The following is a 16,323-nucleotide window of genomic DNA, read 5'->3' as shown; positions in this document are numbered from 1 at the left end:
AAATTATTTAATTATAGTCAATTATAATAAAAAACAATTTTATGACATTTTCTAATACTTTTACATTGATGGTGTTTGTGCTTTTCTTGAGATAGAGATTTTGACATATTACTCAACATTATTTTTTTGGTTTAATAAAGCAATTAGGACAAATTTTCTTTTCCAACGAAATTGAATATCATTACTAAGTCAAAATTGTAGTAATAAAAATATCCATATTCACATAATTGACAAAGATTAGGTATTAATCATATTCTTCTACTATAGAGTTGGAGGAAAAAATAAATTTCACTAGAAGTCTTGCTATAAAATATATGGAGTAATTAAAATTTCTCATGTGTGTGAGAGCCCAATACATAACTAGTCCATCAAATAAAACCTCAGATAAAAAACAGAGGAACGTTAGAAATCTCCAGCAAAAGAAAAAAAAAACATAAAAATATCTATAAAGAAAAAAAAGGATGGAGTTTATGCATCAGAGATTCAGAGCTACAAAGCTTACAAATAAGTTACAAATTTCTTGGTCAATAGTCCGAATTCTTGGAGTAGAAAGGACTATCTATCTGTTGTTCGGAACTTCTATTTATCGGTTGGTTTAGCCAGCTGACCTTTTTCAGCAGGCTGCGCATTTTTGGTATCAACCTGAGCGCTCTCCGGTTGAGCAGGCGGCACATTTTTGGTATCAGCCTGACCGCTCTCCGTTTGAGCAGGCGGCGCCTTTTTGGTATCAGCCTGACTGCTCTCCGGTTGAGCTGGCACACAGGGCCTCCAGACAGTGCCATTCCCGACATCCATTAATGCGATTCCCTTTGCAGCAAGATCACTCCTGATCTGATCGCTTCTCGAGAACTCTTTGTTCTTTCGGGCTAGTGTTCTTTCCTCGATTGATTGGAGAATATCCTCTTCAGTCAACTCTGCCCTTTTCAGAGCCTTGTCTTTCAGTTGTTCCAAGACCTGATAAAACAAATAAATGTGTTAGAGCTGCCAAAGTTACTGGTGACAGAAAGGTCGTCGATGAGGTACCTCAGCGTAAGTGGAACTGGAAAGTAATCCAAGAGTGCTGAGAACTTGCTTGATCTCTATCTCTAGATCGATAAGCGACTTAACAATGGATAATTGTTGTTGCTTCTGCTGCTTCTTCTGAAGTAATCAGACGAACAAATGGTCAGTATTACGTAAGTTGCTAATGCTGAAAAGAAGAGAGGGGAGTGGAGATATCGATGAAAATCCCTGCCTTAAATGAGTTTACACTCGTGTTGATGTATTTGAATGCTTCTTGCAGGGAAGAATTTAGGATGGTGGGTGTGTGCAGATCATCAGCTAGTTTTGTCTCGAAATCGTTATGCAGCTTACTTATACATTCTTGGGCAGCAGGGCTGATACGAACTTTTGGATTGTTGAGTCCAGCATCTTCTCTAAATGCAGACAACGCATCTTCACAATCCTTAAGAGTCTGTTGATAATGAAAACAACCCATATAATGCTATGTAACAACTATGAATGAAATATAAAATCTTTGTTAATGTTGGCTTTAATGTTCATAATATACAGAGTGAGTAAGGTGAAACTGTGAAAGAAAGGAACAGCAAATTACGAAATCAAGAATGCAAGATAGTAAGATAGCTTATGAAGAAAACCATGATACCTATCACAGAAACCAATGGTTAGCTTCTGCTGCCTAAGAATAAAGAACAACATAGCTGCTAAAAGTATTTGAAAATCTATGTTTGGCTTGAGTTCATGTTGGAAAGAAAAACAGATATTATGACCAAACAAAACCAAGAACAAACTAAAGAAGCGAGTTGAAAACAGAAGCAATAATTTGTAGTCCATATATGATATGTGTATGTTGCCTGAAAGTTTCACCTGATATATGTAGAAAACAGCCTCTGAAGCAATTTCTATCTGAGAAATGGAATAATTGACAGGAGAACGGTAGTGAGTTCCCAAGAGAAAGTGCCTCAGTGCAAGAGGATGGTACAATTTCGTAACCTGGGAAAGAATAATTGATTAAAGCACCACTAATCATCACAACATGATTCAAATATTATAGAGTAGAACTGTAGAAGGAACTACTAACTCAAATATTTACCTCGCGAATGGTGAAAAAGTTTCCAACAGATTTTGACATTTTCTCATCATTTGCTGTAACAAAACCATTATGTATCCAGTAATTAACCTTGCTCTCTGAGCAAGCAGCACAACTCTGAGCAATCTCATTTTCATGATGAGGAAAGATCAAATCCATCCCGCCACCATGAATATCAAATGTGTGTGTCAAGTAATGAGCACTCATGGCACTGCATTCAATGTGCCATCCTGGTCTTCCAGGACCCCAGGGGCTGTCCCATTGTGGCTCCCCAGGCTTTGCAGCCTACAATGAGAATAGAATTAAGAAATTCATGAGGCAAGTAATTCACCAGAAACCATTTTTTGAAAAGAAATAAAAGTTCTCACCTTCCACAGAGCAAAGTCAGCAGGATTTTTCTTCCTTGTATCTACAGCAACCCGTTCTCCAGCTCTATTATCTTCTAGCTTCCGCCCCGATAAACGACCATAATTTGGGAAACTATCAACAGAGAAGTAAACATCTCCATCAACAGGATAAGCACAGCCATTGCTAATAATCTGTAAAATTGAGAATGTAAATATCAAAAGAAATGTAAATGATGAACTAAAGAAGGATAAAATAGAAAAAGAAGAAGCTCCAGAATAAGAACATCATATAGTTTGCATCAACTTATGAAGACACATGCATCCCAGAGAGAAATATAAGTAGCATTATAATTAGAAATTAGAAAGACCATAATGTATACTAAAAGGATAAAAATACAAGGAATCCAAAGGACCTTAGCTATCATATCCTTGATTTGCTCCATATGATCAGTAACACGTGGTTGGTCGGTAGGCAGAAGGCACTGGAGATCAGCCATGTCATTAAGAAACTCTTGGCAAAACCGCCCACTCAATGCTATGGGGTCTTCACCAACCTCATTCGCTCGACGAATAATCTGCAAATAAATACTTTAGGAATCACTCCTTATATTTAAACCAACTAAATACGACTAACGATCTGACCTTGTCATCAACATCAGTGAAATTCCGCACATACGTAACATCATAGCCCAAATATTTGAGATATCTACAAACATTCAGTTCAAATATTCAGTGAATGCAGTTCATAGGTAGGAGAATACTAAAGCTGGACTATGTAACAGATACCATAAACTTAAAACCGTAAAAAGAACATAGACGAACACAGTTTTCCCAATCCTAGAGCCAAATTGTTTTAGCACTTTAACAAATCCAGAATATAAATATCTTAAAGTCCATATCAAGTTACTCGATTCAGAAGTTTTACAAGTAAAATGAATCAAGAGATACCTTCTGCCAGAGCATGAAGCAAAAACTCAAACAATTATAGCCTAAAATCAACATTTCATCACCAATTCCATAAAATGCAACAGCTAAGCAGTCAAATTAGAAAAACCTTAATTAATTATTGCAACAGCCTAACAATTAAAAAAGGCACAAAAATTACTCGATCCTCTCCGAAATTCCTCCATTTCCATTCACTCACTCCATCACTGTCCCAATCTCTCTCTAAATTGCACAAAACAAGCAAGCACGAGGGAATCGCAAACCTGTAGAGAACATCGAAAGCAACGTAGGCGCGCGCGTGGCCGATGTGGCTGAGATCGTAGGAGGTGACGCCGCAAATATACATCCCAACTTTACCATCAACAATCGGCTTAAATACCTCCTTCTCCTTCGTCGTAGTGTTGTACAATTGCAGCTCGGGCTTCTTCGCCGCCATTTTCTCTTCAATTGACAAAAAATTCGGCAAAACTTAGGGCTTTGCCTTTTGCTCTGCTTCAAATCGGAAACGTCACAAAGCAAACAACAAAACCCTACTGCCGGTTGGAATTTCTGTTTATTATACTATCAATATACTTTCTTAAATATTTTTGAAGATTATTACAATCCATCATTTATTTTGGGAGCTGAATATTTAATTATACCTGATTATCCAATTGAAAAATAATATAAATTCTCTTTTACCATAATTGATTTATATATTACTCCTGAAACATTATTAAACCTCATCATCCAATTAAAAATCTTTTGGAACTTATCATAATTTTAATTTGCAGTTTTAATTTTGAAGAATTATTTAATGATAGTCAACCAGGAGTAAAATCAAAATCTCCGTGATTTCACGTATTACTCGATATTTTAATGCGAATAATTAGGATGGTGTTTTCGGGATGTCACTATAATTATTCTTTGCTCTTTTTTTCTATGAAATTCATTCGCATTACTCAATTAAACTTATATTTAGTACTCCTATTGGATGATTGATACTTCTACTACAATTTTTTTTTACTAGCTATAAGTCTATAACTAGGCCTGTAAATTCGGGTACCAGCAGACATCCAAACCCGAAAATTCGAGTATCCAAATCCGAAATCTCAAAAATATCATACCCAATACCCGATCCGCATGTGATTTCGGGTACCGTAATACCCGATGCGGGTACCCGTATCCAACTAATCGGGTACCCATAAACCCGAAATTATTATATTTCAAATTTATTCTAATTATATAAAGTATATTTTGATGAGAACATAAATTATTAAAAATAGAAAAAATACTAATAGTACTATTTATTGATTATTATTAAAAATTTAATCTTTAATTTTAATGTTTTAGCTTTCTCTAGATTGAGATTCTACGACATTATACAGATATTCACTACTTAATTTTAAAATAAAGAAACTTTTGGCACAACTTGAACTCAAAATAGATTAAAATAATTTTTTTAAGATTTTAAATAAAAATGTAAATAAAAGAGATAAAGCATAACTATATATTGAAAAAATAATACTAAGAACGTAAATAATGCATATGATGTTTAAATAAAATAGAAACAAATGTAAAGAAGTGGTATTAAAATCTAGATAATAGAATAATAAAATGTCAAAATAGTCTTAAATCGGGTTGCATTATACTAAAACATTCATAAATCTAAATGAAATTAAATAAATTTACCCTAAATTTACCTTACGGGCCGTATGCGCTATACTAAATCGAAATATTTATCATAAATATATAATTAATCGGGTATTAGTCGGATACCCTAATACGGATTTTGAGTACCCTAAACCCGAAAAATCCTAACATGAACTACTCAAACCCGTACCCAAACCCATAATTTCGGGTTTCGGGTATCCAAAACCTGCCGGGTATTGAGTCGGGATCAGGTTTACCCGACCCGCTGAATAAATTTTCACCCTATCTATAAGACTATAACTATTAATTTTTCAAGATTCGAAATACTGAAAAGGAAAATGATTTCAAGATTCGTGATATAGAAAAGGAAATAGGAATATAATTTCAAGATTCGTAATTTCGAAAAAAAAACCTAAAATGTAAAAAAGAAAGAAACGGTAGAAATTGAATGTGCTGAAGTGCGAGACAACCTAAAATTAAAACCGCTGAATAAAAAAAAAAAAAGAAACGGTAGAAATCTCACGCCTAAAAAGAAACGTAAAAAAGGAGCATCGAATAAAATAAATAAAACTTATTAATTTAATGGATTTTAGTATTACTAATTAGATATTGAGGGAAAATAATTACAGTTGAGTTTGAGCAGAAGCAATGGTGGGGAAGAGCGCGACTGAAAGCGGCGGCGGCGAGGCGCAGGATTTGTTTCTGAAGATAGGGCTAGATGAGAGGACGGCGAAGAACACCGTCGCTAACAATAAGGTCACGGCGAATCTCACCGCCGTCATCCATGAGGTATGCCTGCGTTTGCAGAATTGCAAGTTTTGCGATTGCGTTGGCGGAGTGTGATTTCTAGTGTTGTTTTCTGTTTGTGGATGCCGGTTTTGTGATATATAGTTGAAGTATCTGCCTAATGTTTTACAATTTTGTTGTAATTGGAAGGGAAAGAGAAGTTCGTTCGTTCTCAGATGTGATATGGATTGTGATTGAGAGTTTTATTAGTGATCGAATGTGGTTTTATCTTTGCATGTAGTATTCTTCCATTTTTTGAAGTTATTTGAGTAAAACATTAGTTAGTTTCGGATTTAGCTATGCATCACCTCAAAAATCTGCAAACAAATGCTTTTATTGGATGTAATGAGGTTAGATTAGATTGATAAAGTTGTTGATGTTCATAGATTTTTTTGTTCTGTGGTGATTAGGAAATGGAGATAAGGTATAGTCAAGCATTTAAGATCATCTATTGCCAATTTATGCGATATTTTTGTTCCATTATAAGTTATTGTACAAGTTAGCTTGTTTTTAAGTTCAACTCTGGTGTTGCAGGCAGCTGTGACTGATGGATGTGATCGAACAGTTGGGAATCTACTTTACACGGTGAGAACAGAGCAGCATGTCTCCATTTCAATTTTCCATATGCTGATTGTGGACTTTATTTCTTAACTGAGATGGATAGAATATGAAAAGTTAAAATGATACCTTTTCTTGGCAGGTTGCTACGAAGTTCCCTACAAATGCGCTTGTACATCGCAGGAAGTTGCTTAACTACATCACTTCATTAAAGGTCCGAAGCTCATATATTTATGTATTTTCGTAAGAGGTTAAGGCTTGAATAGTTACTTTTGAGTATGCCAGTAGTTAATCAGTATTTCTTATGGCTGCAGATTAAAAGTCCTGCCCAGTTGGAAGCTGCCTTTATATTTCTTACTAACATTGCTTCTGACAACTTGAAGATTGATGAATTTGAAGCTGCGTGTGGTGTAGGTATGATGCAATATTATAATTTATAATTCATTGTAGATATAATAATATTTATATTTTAATTTGAGTTGGATTGCGGGCTCTATAACCTTTTCGAAAGAAGATTATGAACCATCAGATCTTTGCCTCTTTAATTATCTTGAGATCCTAGCTATTATGTTAAAGGTGTAAAACTTTTCTTTATCCATCATGTGAACCGCTATGGTTTTGAGTGTTATTCTTCTATATGCTATTTGATTAATTACTATTCTGTTAATGCCTTATGAGTTATGACTCTTATCCTAAAAATTGAATCTTGTGTTGACTAGGAGTTGAGGTTTCTGAGGAAGATATTGAACATGCTGTAGATGAGATTTTTGAAGAGAATAAAGCTGCTATTTTGGAGCAGCGGTATCGAACAAATGGTTGGTAATTCCATATTCCAGAAGCCAGAGTGGGCTTAATTTATTTTACATATGCTAATGAAATAATATGGCCTTGTATGAGATGCATATTTGTTATTTTAAGTAGTACTGGAACTTTGTGTTTGAACTGGTTTAGGCTTTGTTAGTCAGGTTGATGATTATATTTTATGGAGTTTGCTTATATTGGACATTCCGGGTTATTGACTTTGTGATTAATAAGGCTTGTAGTTGATGTATAGAACAGTTTGCATCCGACCCATCTTGCATGCGAGTAATTCTTATAAGAAACTTGTCTATTTTGGCTCGATTTATTTTCTTATGATGATCATATGTGTATTGATCAATGATATTAATACAGTTGGCGAACTGTTTGCTCATGTCAGAAAGAAACAGCCGTGGGCAGATCCAAAGGTTGTCAAGGTAATATTAACACCTGCTAGAGTTTGCAAAAGTCCTCTAGAAATTAGCATAACAACATTAAGATATGTATTTATGCATAGTTTTGTTTATTTTTCTGACTTGCTCAATTGCTGCCACCAGAAAATCATTGATACTAAATTATGCGCCCTGCTTGGCGAGAGAACAGCCGCAGACAATGAGAAGCCCGTAAAAAAGAAAAAAGAGAAACCTGCAAAAGCAGAGGTGAGGCTTTTGAATATATGTAGTCTTTCACTATGGAGTGAACATTTTGTTAATCTAAATAACTGTATTTCTTACAATATGTTTTTTTGTTCTCTTGTCTTATTGCCAGAGGGAATTAATATTACTAGCGTTCAGCAGTGTAAAATTATAATTTGTTCAGTATGATAGTAATTATGCAAATTTTGCGTACATGACACTCGGTTTCCTTTTACTGTCTTTGGTGCCACCAGGAAAAATCAGTTGAAGTGACAACAGCTCCAGAAAAACCAACTGAAGAAGAAATCAATCCTTTTTCAATATTTCCTTCACCTGATGAGAACTTTAAGGTGGTAAAATCTGTACTTTTGATCTTCTTTCGTGTGAGTTGCTTGGATCTCTTTTGGTGAGTTTATACTTTTGGATATCTGAAGGGGAAAGTTCAAATTTTGGATGGTTCTAAAAGTTGCACTACTCGCTGTTCTAACTCAGTGATAAACTTGACTTAAATTACTCCACTTCATTCCTTTCCTCATGCTTTATTATGATGACATCATAAACCCTAATTTGTTGGTTTTTAGGTACATACTGAAATATATTTCAGTGATCGTCCGGTGCTTAGAGCTTGCAATTCAAAGGAAATACTAGAGAAACATCTAAAGGTCACAGGTGGAAAAGTACGTACACGATTCCCACCTGAGCCAAATGGGTATCTCCATATAGGTCATGCCAAGGTATATTATTTAGCTGTCTAGCATCTCTGGTTATATTTTTATCGGAATTTCTCACAATTTCTTATTCGTTAATGAATTGTTTAGGCTATGTTTGTGGACTTTGGCCTGGCAAAGGAGCGAGGGGGAGGCTGCTATCTCAGGTCTGGAGAGTGCTTCTGTACTAATTGTCATAAGAGTCTTCTTTGTTTCGTCTTACATATTTTGTTGTCACTGTAATGTCACAATTGAGATTTTTGGTCTTCTAACCATTATTTTGATACATAGGTTTGATGACACCAATCCAGAAGCTGAAAAAAAGGAATACATTGATCATATTGAAGAGATTGTTGGGTGGATGGGCTGGGAACCATTTAAGGTATAATTCGTTACCCAAATGGTTGACGGTCTTGTGGAAATCATCTGATGAGTTTGAAAATTTCAGATCACCTACACTAGTGATTATTTCCAAGAGCTCTATGAATTAGCAGTGGAGCTGATACAACGTGGTCATGCTTATGTAGATCATCAGGTGAATTTTTTAGTTTGAGCACTCGTATAATCTTTCTTCTCTATATCCTAATGAATCTTTTGTTCTGTTGTTGAATCTTACCTTTTTCCTTGTTATTTCTTGCTTTATGTGTGACACCTGGTAAGTGGTGACAACTGACAACAATTCTCTTTATTGTTTGTTGCAGACACCTGATGAGATAAAAGAGTACAGGGAAAAGAAGATGAACAGTCCTTGGAGGGATAGACCAATTGAAGAATCTCTCAAGTTGTTTGATGACATGAAGAAGGGGTTAGTTGAGGAAGGAAAAGCAACATTAAGAATGAAGCAGGACATGCAGAGCGATAATTTCAATATGTATGATCTAATTGCTTATCGTATCAAGGTAAGTGTCTTGGCATGGACGTTTGACTTTAAGAAACTTGAAAGTGATGCTAATGTGCTTCCTCTTTCCACTGTTCAGTTCACACCCCATCCCCACGCAGGAGATAAATGGTGCATCTATCCGAGTTATGATTACGCTCATTGTGTTGTTGATTCTCTTGAAAACATAACACATTCGGTAAGTAGCTTTGCTTGTCGAATTATTTTCCGTATTCACTTTTCTTTATAGCTTTACTTGATACTCAATGCTTGCACAATAAATACATGGATGGTAACGTTTTCTACTTCAACTGGTTTTTCTTGTTGTCTGTCTCTTTAACAAATAAAGCAAGAGCTTTATTTTGTTTGTTATACCTCATGTTAGATGTGTTTTTTTCCCTAAATGATTAAGTCAATCTTTTCATGCAGTTGTGCACGCTTGAGTTTGAGACACGACGAGCCTCATACTACTGGTTATTGGATGCACTGGGTCTCTACCAGCCATATGTATGGGAATATTCTCGATTGAATATTACCAATACAGTGATGTCAAAGCGTAAGGTGTGTAGTGTTGAAGTAATGAAAGGCTGTGAGTAGGTAGTTCAATTTCACAATCGGATCTGATCCTCTTTGGCATGCTCTTGCAGTTAAATCGACTTGTGACAGAAAAGTGGGTCGATGGTTGGGATGATCCTCGCCTTATGACACTGGCTGGATTGAGACGTAGAGGCGTAACTTCTACTTCAATAAATGCTTTTGTTCGAGGAATTGGGATTACTAGAAGGTTAAATATCTGTTGATTGTATCCCACACTTTGGTTTCTTAATGTGCTTTGATGATTGAAAAGTAAAATTATGTGTTCTGCAGTGACAATAGTTTGATACGCCTGAACCTCCTAGAGTACCATATAAGGGACGAACTGAACAAAACAGCACCTCGGACCATGGTTGTGCTAAACCCATTGAAGGTGTGTATCTTCCCATATTTATATGCATTGAGTCTAGAATCACCATCAGTTCTTTTATGGGCATGCACATTTGTGAATTTTGAATTTGGGAGCATGACGCCCCATCTACTATTTTATGTATTCCAGGTAGTAATTACAAACATGGATGCCGCAGTCATGGATCTTGATGCCAAGAAATGGCCAGATGCTCCAGCAGATGATGCATCATCCTTTTATAAGGTATGGCTTGGTGCTTCGTGTGATGCTTCGGTTGTCCATCCTGCTTCTTTTATTAATTTTAGTATATTTATGCATCATACTTGTGTTATTGATATTTGCTGACTGCAGTTTGATGTTTATTCTTTTTTCTTTTTTAGGTCCCTTTCTCTAAGGTTGTTTACATTGAACAATCTGATTTTCGTTTGAAAGATTCTAAAGATTACTATGGACTTGCTCCGGGGAAATCTGTCCTCCTTAGGTGCCTCTTTTTGCAGCCACTCTTAAAGTCTCGCGATAGCTTACACTTTTCAGATGGCACTGAAATATTCTTCTCCGTAATGTAGGTATGCATTTCCTATCAAGTGCACAGACGTGGTTTTAGGGGATGACAATGAGACTGTGCATGAGATTCGTGCTGAGTACGATCCGTCTAAGAAAAGCAAACCAAAGGTAAGCCTTTATATAACCGTACGAGCATGAATGAATATTTAGATTTTCGACTAATATTAAATTACTGACTATGTTCTACAGGGCGTTCTGCACTGGGTGTCAGAATCATCACCAGGGGTTAAGCCTCTTAAGGTGGAAGTTAGATTATTCGACAAACTATTCAATTCTGAGGTTGGGACTTCTTCGCTTATCTTTGAGTCAACTTTTCACTCTGTTTTAACTTTCATAGCAGCATTATATACAAACTCACTATTGCTTGGTGTTGTGACCAGAATCCTGCGGAACTTGATGACTGGCTCAGCGATCTGAATCCACACTCGAAAGTTGTTATAAAGGATGCATACGCAGTGCCTTCTGTCAAAGATGCTACCGTTGGAGACAGTTTTCAGTTTGAAAGACTAGGTATGCACCTCAATCCCGCAACTTCTCATTCTTGATGTAAAACTTTTTAGACTCTCGATTAATGGTATTTTCCAACCTCACGGATTGAATGCCGTATACATATCTACCCGAAAGTTGGGACTTGCAACGTTGATTTCAAGAATATATGAGCCAAACTGCTAGTGACTATCCAACCCGAATTTTTGTATGATACAGTTGAGTCATTTTCGTTTCAGGCTACTTTGTTGTTGACCCGGACTCTTCGCCTGAGAAGCTGGTGTTTAATCGGACTGTAACATTGCGCGACAATTATGGTAAGCAAGGGAAGTAAATTTGGAAGGCCGAGCAACACGGCACACAATTACAATTACAATACATCGTCCAATTCTGTAAAACACAATGTTTTTTGTAATTTCAGAACTATTAATTTATAATTCCAGTTGTTAAACATCATATCAGTGATAGTTTTCGTCTAACCCGTTTTTTATGTTTTTAATAGAAACCCATTTACATTCTTTCGCTTTTGACATATTTTTCTTTTTTTGGATGCTCTACTCTAATTGACGTATTTTGTAAAACGAAAATATCATTATTTTAATTTTATTCTCTCCACTCTAATTTACAGAACAAAATTGCTTAAAATCATATGCCGAATAGGAAATGCTAAACTTAGAGTAAGACGGCAGAGTATGCCTTTAACACTAACTGGATAAATATTGTTTGAATAAGAAGACTGATAATTAAATGCGTGAAGCCTAATTTAGCATCAAAATCCCTTATTTTTAGATATTAGAATTAAATGGCACGCCGGTGGCCGGAATCCAGGAATCTCCGGCCAAAAAGTGCCCCACCGAGAACTCTGCTGCCTCATCTTCACTATCAATGACGTGGAATCCCGGCCAATTAACCCTCCCACTAGTGTCTGCACCTTTGCCGGAGTTCTTGTACTCACCGTAATACAAAGTCTTCAAAGCGTAATTCCCTTTCCACGGCAGCCAGCCCGCCGGCGCAATCAAATCATCGATTTCACACTTGATGAACACCGTCCTCGAATACTTTTTCCACGGCCGCCCTAGATAATTCTCCGCCGGAGCTTCACCTGGCGCCGCCGTAATCCGTGAGTTGTGGATCACAATGCCGGAGTTGGCGGAGGCGCTTTTCCGGCCTTGTGCGGTGATGGTGTTTTTCTGGTTGGGCAAAGCTTGCCTCAAGTAGATATTGCAATTTTGGATGACGGTGACAGCGTGGCCAAAGATGAAGTCGACGGTCCCATATATGTCACAGTCGCGATAGAACTGGCGGTTGGAGTGGACGTAGAGGGTGTCTTGGTAGCCTTGGAAGCTGCAATTGTAGAAAACTGAGTTGTCCGCTGTGGAAAGGAGTGCCACTGCTTGATCATTCGCGGGCCCGGCCGTGTTCTCGAATGTTATGCCCTGGGCGATGAAGCCGTCGCCACGGACACCTACATTGTAGATTTACGGTTTAGCTTATCGAAAATTACTCTCGTAGTGGTAGTGTAAATATAACCAAGATAAATGCAAACAAGACTTTCAACTTGTATCAATAAGTCGGGGGTTCAAATCATCACAACCATAAAAGTAATAGAGTAACATTCGTAGATTTTTTTTCCTATCTTTTCTTATCGCAATAGTGTAATTACAACTGACTATAATAATTACAATCCAAACCAACCCACTTAGATGAAAAACAAACATATTTGAAATTTGTATCGATCAAATTATGCCATGACCAATCTAGCATTGTTAGAAACATTGGACATTATTATTTTATAAAAGTCACGTCGAAGTTAATTTGACCCCAACAAAAGTACCTCGTTCCTGAAGTAATTACTACTCCGTTTTGAAGCATTAATTGAGTTATTTTATTTTCTTTGACAAAAAACCAATATTTTTATTTTTTAATTTATTCTCTCTGCTACTTTATTTCCTTTTTGCACTTAGCAAGGGACGAATGTAGTAGTAATTTAAAGTAATAACGTTTCGCTTTAAGTAGGACGGAGGGAGTAATCAACTTACTAAAAGTTGCGGAACCGAACGTTGAGGAGCCGTTTCGGACACTGTTGCTCCCGGTAATAATAGTTTCGTCGATTCCATCTCCAATCATCCTTAAATTCTTCAAATTCTTGTCCACCACCACATTTTCATTGTAAATCCCCTTCTTGACATGCACAACAACTCTCCTGGTTCCGGCGGCGCGCGCCGCAGCTAAGCCTTCTTTGATAGTTTCATAGGTACCAGAGCCATCTTGCGCCACCACTATATCCGCGGATTTTTTTAGCTCACCGGAAAATTGGATTAATTTCCGGTCGCTTATCTTGCCGCCCTTAGCTAAGGGACTTGGTGAGGAAATGGCCTTACTAATGACTAGTGCATTGTAAATCGACTTGGTGAAGTTAGCATTAGCTAGGTTGAAAGATGGGGATATTGAGGAGAGAGGAGGCAAGCCAAAATCAAGAAATCCATCTTGGCATGTTTGTTCATTGGCTAGTGAGGCACTCAACCATGTTTGCACATCGTTTCGGTTGTTTTCAGAGGCGATGGATTGATTGAGCCGATCTATCGAGTCTTGGTAAAGATCTTTGCAGTCGTCCCAGGCCGTTCTGGCTTGATCGTGGAACGAACTTGGGTCCATGGTGGAAATGAGTTCGTGGGCGATTTGAGCATGGGCTAGGGTTTCCCTGAGGCTTGAATCGAATAGTTCGTGTGCTTTAGTATCAATTGGAGCACTAGCTGGAGCGTAAAATGCGGAAACCGTGGTCCCGAAGTATGCTGGGATTAATAAGAGAGGCAAAAGAAAAATATGATTGGTCATTTTGTGCATGCCAAAGGTTAATTAGTAGTAGGATGTTTTTTTTTTGGAAGAGGTTTAGAAGGTAAAATTGAGTTACAATGGTTTTATAAGGGTATATTACATTAGTTAATTAAATAGAGAATCAAGTAGGGACTTAGTGCACATTAATTCATTGTGCATCAATTTCTTCTTTATGATCTCTAATGAATTGTTCATAACTACGTTATATAGTTACTATTAAATATATAGTTGACTCAAAAAAACGAAGTAGTTACATCACACCTCAGTTTTAATGCAAACCTTTGAATGTATATTTAATGGATATGTAACATCCCAAACTTATTGATGTTATCAAATTCAATTTAAAGCAACTTTTTTTAGAGTTAAGTTAATGTATTATATTCACGTCCGGCAGAGAGTGTTCCTTTTTCCATTTCGACGTAATAAGAGTCTCATTTCAATATTTATATAAATACTTAAATAGGTTTTATGTTCCTCTAACTTATTACTTCATTTAGCCTATTAAATTTATCTAACCGTTATTTTTTCATTTCATTTTTGACAATCATAAATGAAGGCTCTCTCTCTCATATACACACAAAATCATACTTTTTAATTACTTTCTTTTAGATGATCTTCAAATTTGGAGTAAATTTTCCACGCAAAGTTCCGATCATTGATCTAAATCGCCTATAAATGTAAGATTGATCAACCATAGACCCTATCTGAGATTTTTAAAATGTGAATGGAGCAATCACAATATAAGTCAATGTTACAATACGATCAATCAAAAATTAAATAGATTGATTATGAAGCTAAAAAACATATACTACTACTATAGAGTCAATCATGTCAGAATCAATGATAACCAAAAATTTAAAATTAAAGAGGCCATCTTCTAGAGTTTGGAACTCTGAAATGCCTCCATATCCATTTCTCATATGTTTCTGAGTTTCTCCATTGCTTCTCCATAAGTGCTTCCCTATAATTAAAAAATTAGTATATTCATTCATTTCACTTTTTTTATCATAAGTTTTTTTAGTCAGCTTTTCAATGTACGTATGAAATAAATAAGGAGACTTATGACTTCTATGAATTTAATCAATAATTCAGTATGGATGAAAGCCTATTTAGAGATTGTGTGTGTGTGTGTGTGTGTGTGTGTGTGTGTGTGAGAGAGAGAGAGAGAGAGAGAGAGAGAGAGAGAGAGAGATCACTTGTTGTGCTTGAGATGGTGAGTTGAAGTCATACAACAAACTTGCTTCAGAAAGCTTCATGGAGAGAAACTAAATGCACAAAAAAAATCCACATTAATTGCGTAATAGAATAATTAATTAATTTATATAAACACTATATACATCTTACATCAATCTGATTGTGCAACGAATTTATATAGTTAATTATCTCATCCAACATCACAGCCATTCCCATCATCTGCAGACAATTTTAATTCTTTCATTATTTTAACATAAACTAGAAGAATAAATATAATCATAAATGGAATTAAATATTCTAATGGAAAAAAAAAAAATTTAATTAATAACTACCTTGTAGCACCCTGGGACCAGATCTTGCAAGCATCTGAATTTCTCATTTATTTTCTCTCTTCTTGACTATTTCAAACCAATAAAAAAAATGATGGTAAATATTCTCTACTCCAAACAAAATGTGAAAAATAATAAATACAATAAAAAGTAGTACAAATATGAAAGATACCCTTTCAGCCAAACTATGGCTGTCAGTTGCTTGACCTCTCTTTGCTCTAACATGAACAACTTCTTTACACTTCTCATCCACTCTCTTTCTCTTCTTCCCACCATTATTCTATCATAAAATCAAGAAAAAAATAATACTCATTCAATGTAACAAAACACAAGGGTTTAACAAATGAAAATTAAAAATATTTACTTGTGCTACCTGAGCAAGAAAACCGACATCGGGAGAGGAAGGAGTGTTGTGGTTGCATTCAAGGCCCGGTGCAAAGAAATAGGGAACCATGGGGTCGAACACCGGCTTGTTAGGCCCAATTGATCTTAAGATTAGATCGTCGTAGGAGATTGGAGTTTCTTGATTGGAAAAGGACATGATTGGAACACCATTTGTGTTAAAATGGAAGCCTTCTTGGTTTGAATTCATTTAAGA

General features: G+C 36.1%; 4 protein-coding genes across 6 annotated transcripts; 1 reads left to right on the top strand and 3 right to left on the bottom strand.

The window, feature by feature from the left end:
* Nucleotides 1-286: 286 nt before the first annotated feature.
* LOC125214909 (cysteine--tRNA ligase 2, cytoplasmic-like) lies at nt 287-3,969 on the bottom strand. Of its 2 annotated transcripts, XM_048116129.2 has the most exons (9): nt 3,645-3,969; nt 3,079-3,142; nt 2,850-3,011; nt 2,458-2,628; nt 2,093-2,374; nt 1,867-1,992; nt 1,235-1,453; nt 1,024-1,140; nt 287-954 (listed from the first exon to the last, which is right to left on the bottom strand). In XM_048116129.2, exons 1-9 carry the CDS (start codon nt 3,815-3,817, stop codon nt 580-582), a joined length of 1,689 nt encoding a protein of 562 aa, XP_047972086.1. In that variant the 5' UTR covers nt 3,818-3,969; the 3' UTR covers nt 287-579. The 2 variants fall into 2 exon arrangements, with proteins under 2 accessions (XP_047972086.1, XP_088925404.1); XM_089069278.1 differs by lacking the exon at nt 3,079-3,142 and having other exon boundaries at nt 3,645-3,782.
* Nucleotides 3,970-5,618: 1,649 nt separating this feature from the next.
* On the top strand, nt 5,619-11,885 carry LOC125215841 (glutamine--tRNA ligase-like). The gene is made up of 23 exons (XM_048117408.2): nt 5,619-5,802; nt 6,334-6,384; nt 6,500-6,571; nt 6,672-6,771; nt 7,077-7,172; nt 7,531-7,592; nt 7,713-7,814; nt 8,045-8,140; nt 8,372-8,524; nt 8,609-8,664; nt 8,789-8,879; nt 8,946-9,032; nt 9,199-9,396; nt 9,475-9,573; nt 9,804-9,935; nt 10,022-10,158; nt 10,242-10,341; nt 10,468-10,560; nt 10,698-10,798; nt 10,884-10,989; nt 11,071-11,160; nt 11,262-11,391; nt 11,607-11,885. The coding sequence occupies exons 1-23, from the start codon at nt 5,662-5,664 to the stop codon at nt 11,699-11,701; spliced, it is 2,388 nt and encodes a 795-aa protein (XP_047973365.1). The 5' UTR covers nt 5,619-5,661; the 3' UTR covers nt 11,702-11,885.
* A 69-nt stretch (nt 11,886-11,954) lies between these two features.
* On the bottom strand, nt 11,955-14,208 carry LOC125210024 (pectinesterase-like). Its single transcript, XM_048109604.2, has 2 exons — nt 13,407-14,208; nt 11,955-12,832 (listed from the first exon to the last, which is right to left on the bottom strand). The coding sequence occupies exons 1-2, from the start codon at nt 14,200-14,202 to the stop codon at nt 12,153-12,155; spliced, it is 1,476 nt and encodes a 491-aa protein (XP_047965561.1). The 5' UTR covers nt 14,203-14,208; the 3' UTR covers nt 11,955-12,152.
* Nucleotides 14,209-14,912: 704 nt separating this feature from the next.
* On the bottom strand, nt 14,913-16,323 carry LOC125210023 (transcription factor BEE 3-like). Of its 2 annotated transcripts, XM_089066893.1 has the most exons (6): nt 16,099-16,323; nt 15,898-16,005; nt 15,729-15,794; nt 15,547-15,615; nt 15,399-15,467; nt 14,913-15,163 (listed from the first exon to the last, which is right to left on the bottom strand). In XM_089066893.1, the coding sequence occupies exons 1-6, from the start codon at nt 16,315-16,317 to the stop codon at nt 15,119-15,121; spliced, it is 576 nt and encodes a 191-aa protein (XP_088923019.1). In that variant the 5' UTR covers nt 16,318-16,323; the 3' UTR covers nt 14,913-15,118. The 2 variants fall into 2 exon arrangements, with proteins under 2 accessions (XP_088923019.1, XP_088923018.1); XM_089066892.1 differs by having other exon boundaries at nt 14,913-15,467.

This window comes from Salvia hispanica, chromosome 3, assembly GCF_029641045.1.
Source record: "Salvia hispanica isolate PSC_SH4W2 chromosome 3, Shi_PSC_v1, whole genome shotgun sequence".
NCBI classification, from domain to species: Eukaryota; Viridiplantae; Streptophyta; class Magnoliopsida; order Lamiales; family Lamiaceae; genus Salvia; species Salvia hispanica.
This window is presented reverse-complemented; position numbering and strand designations above follow the sequence as displayed.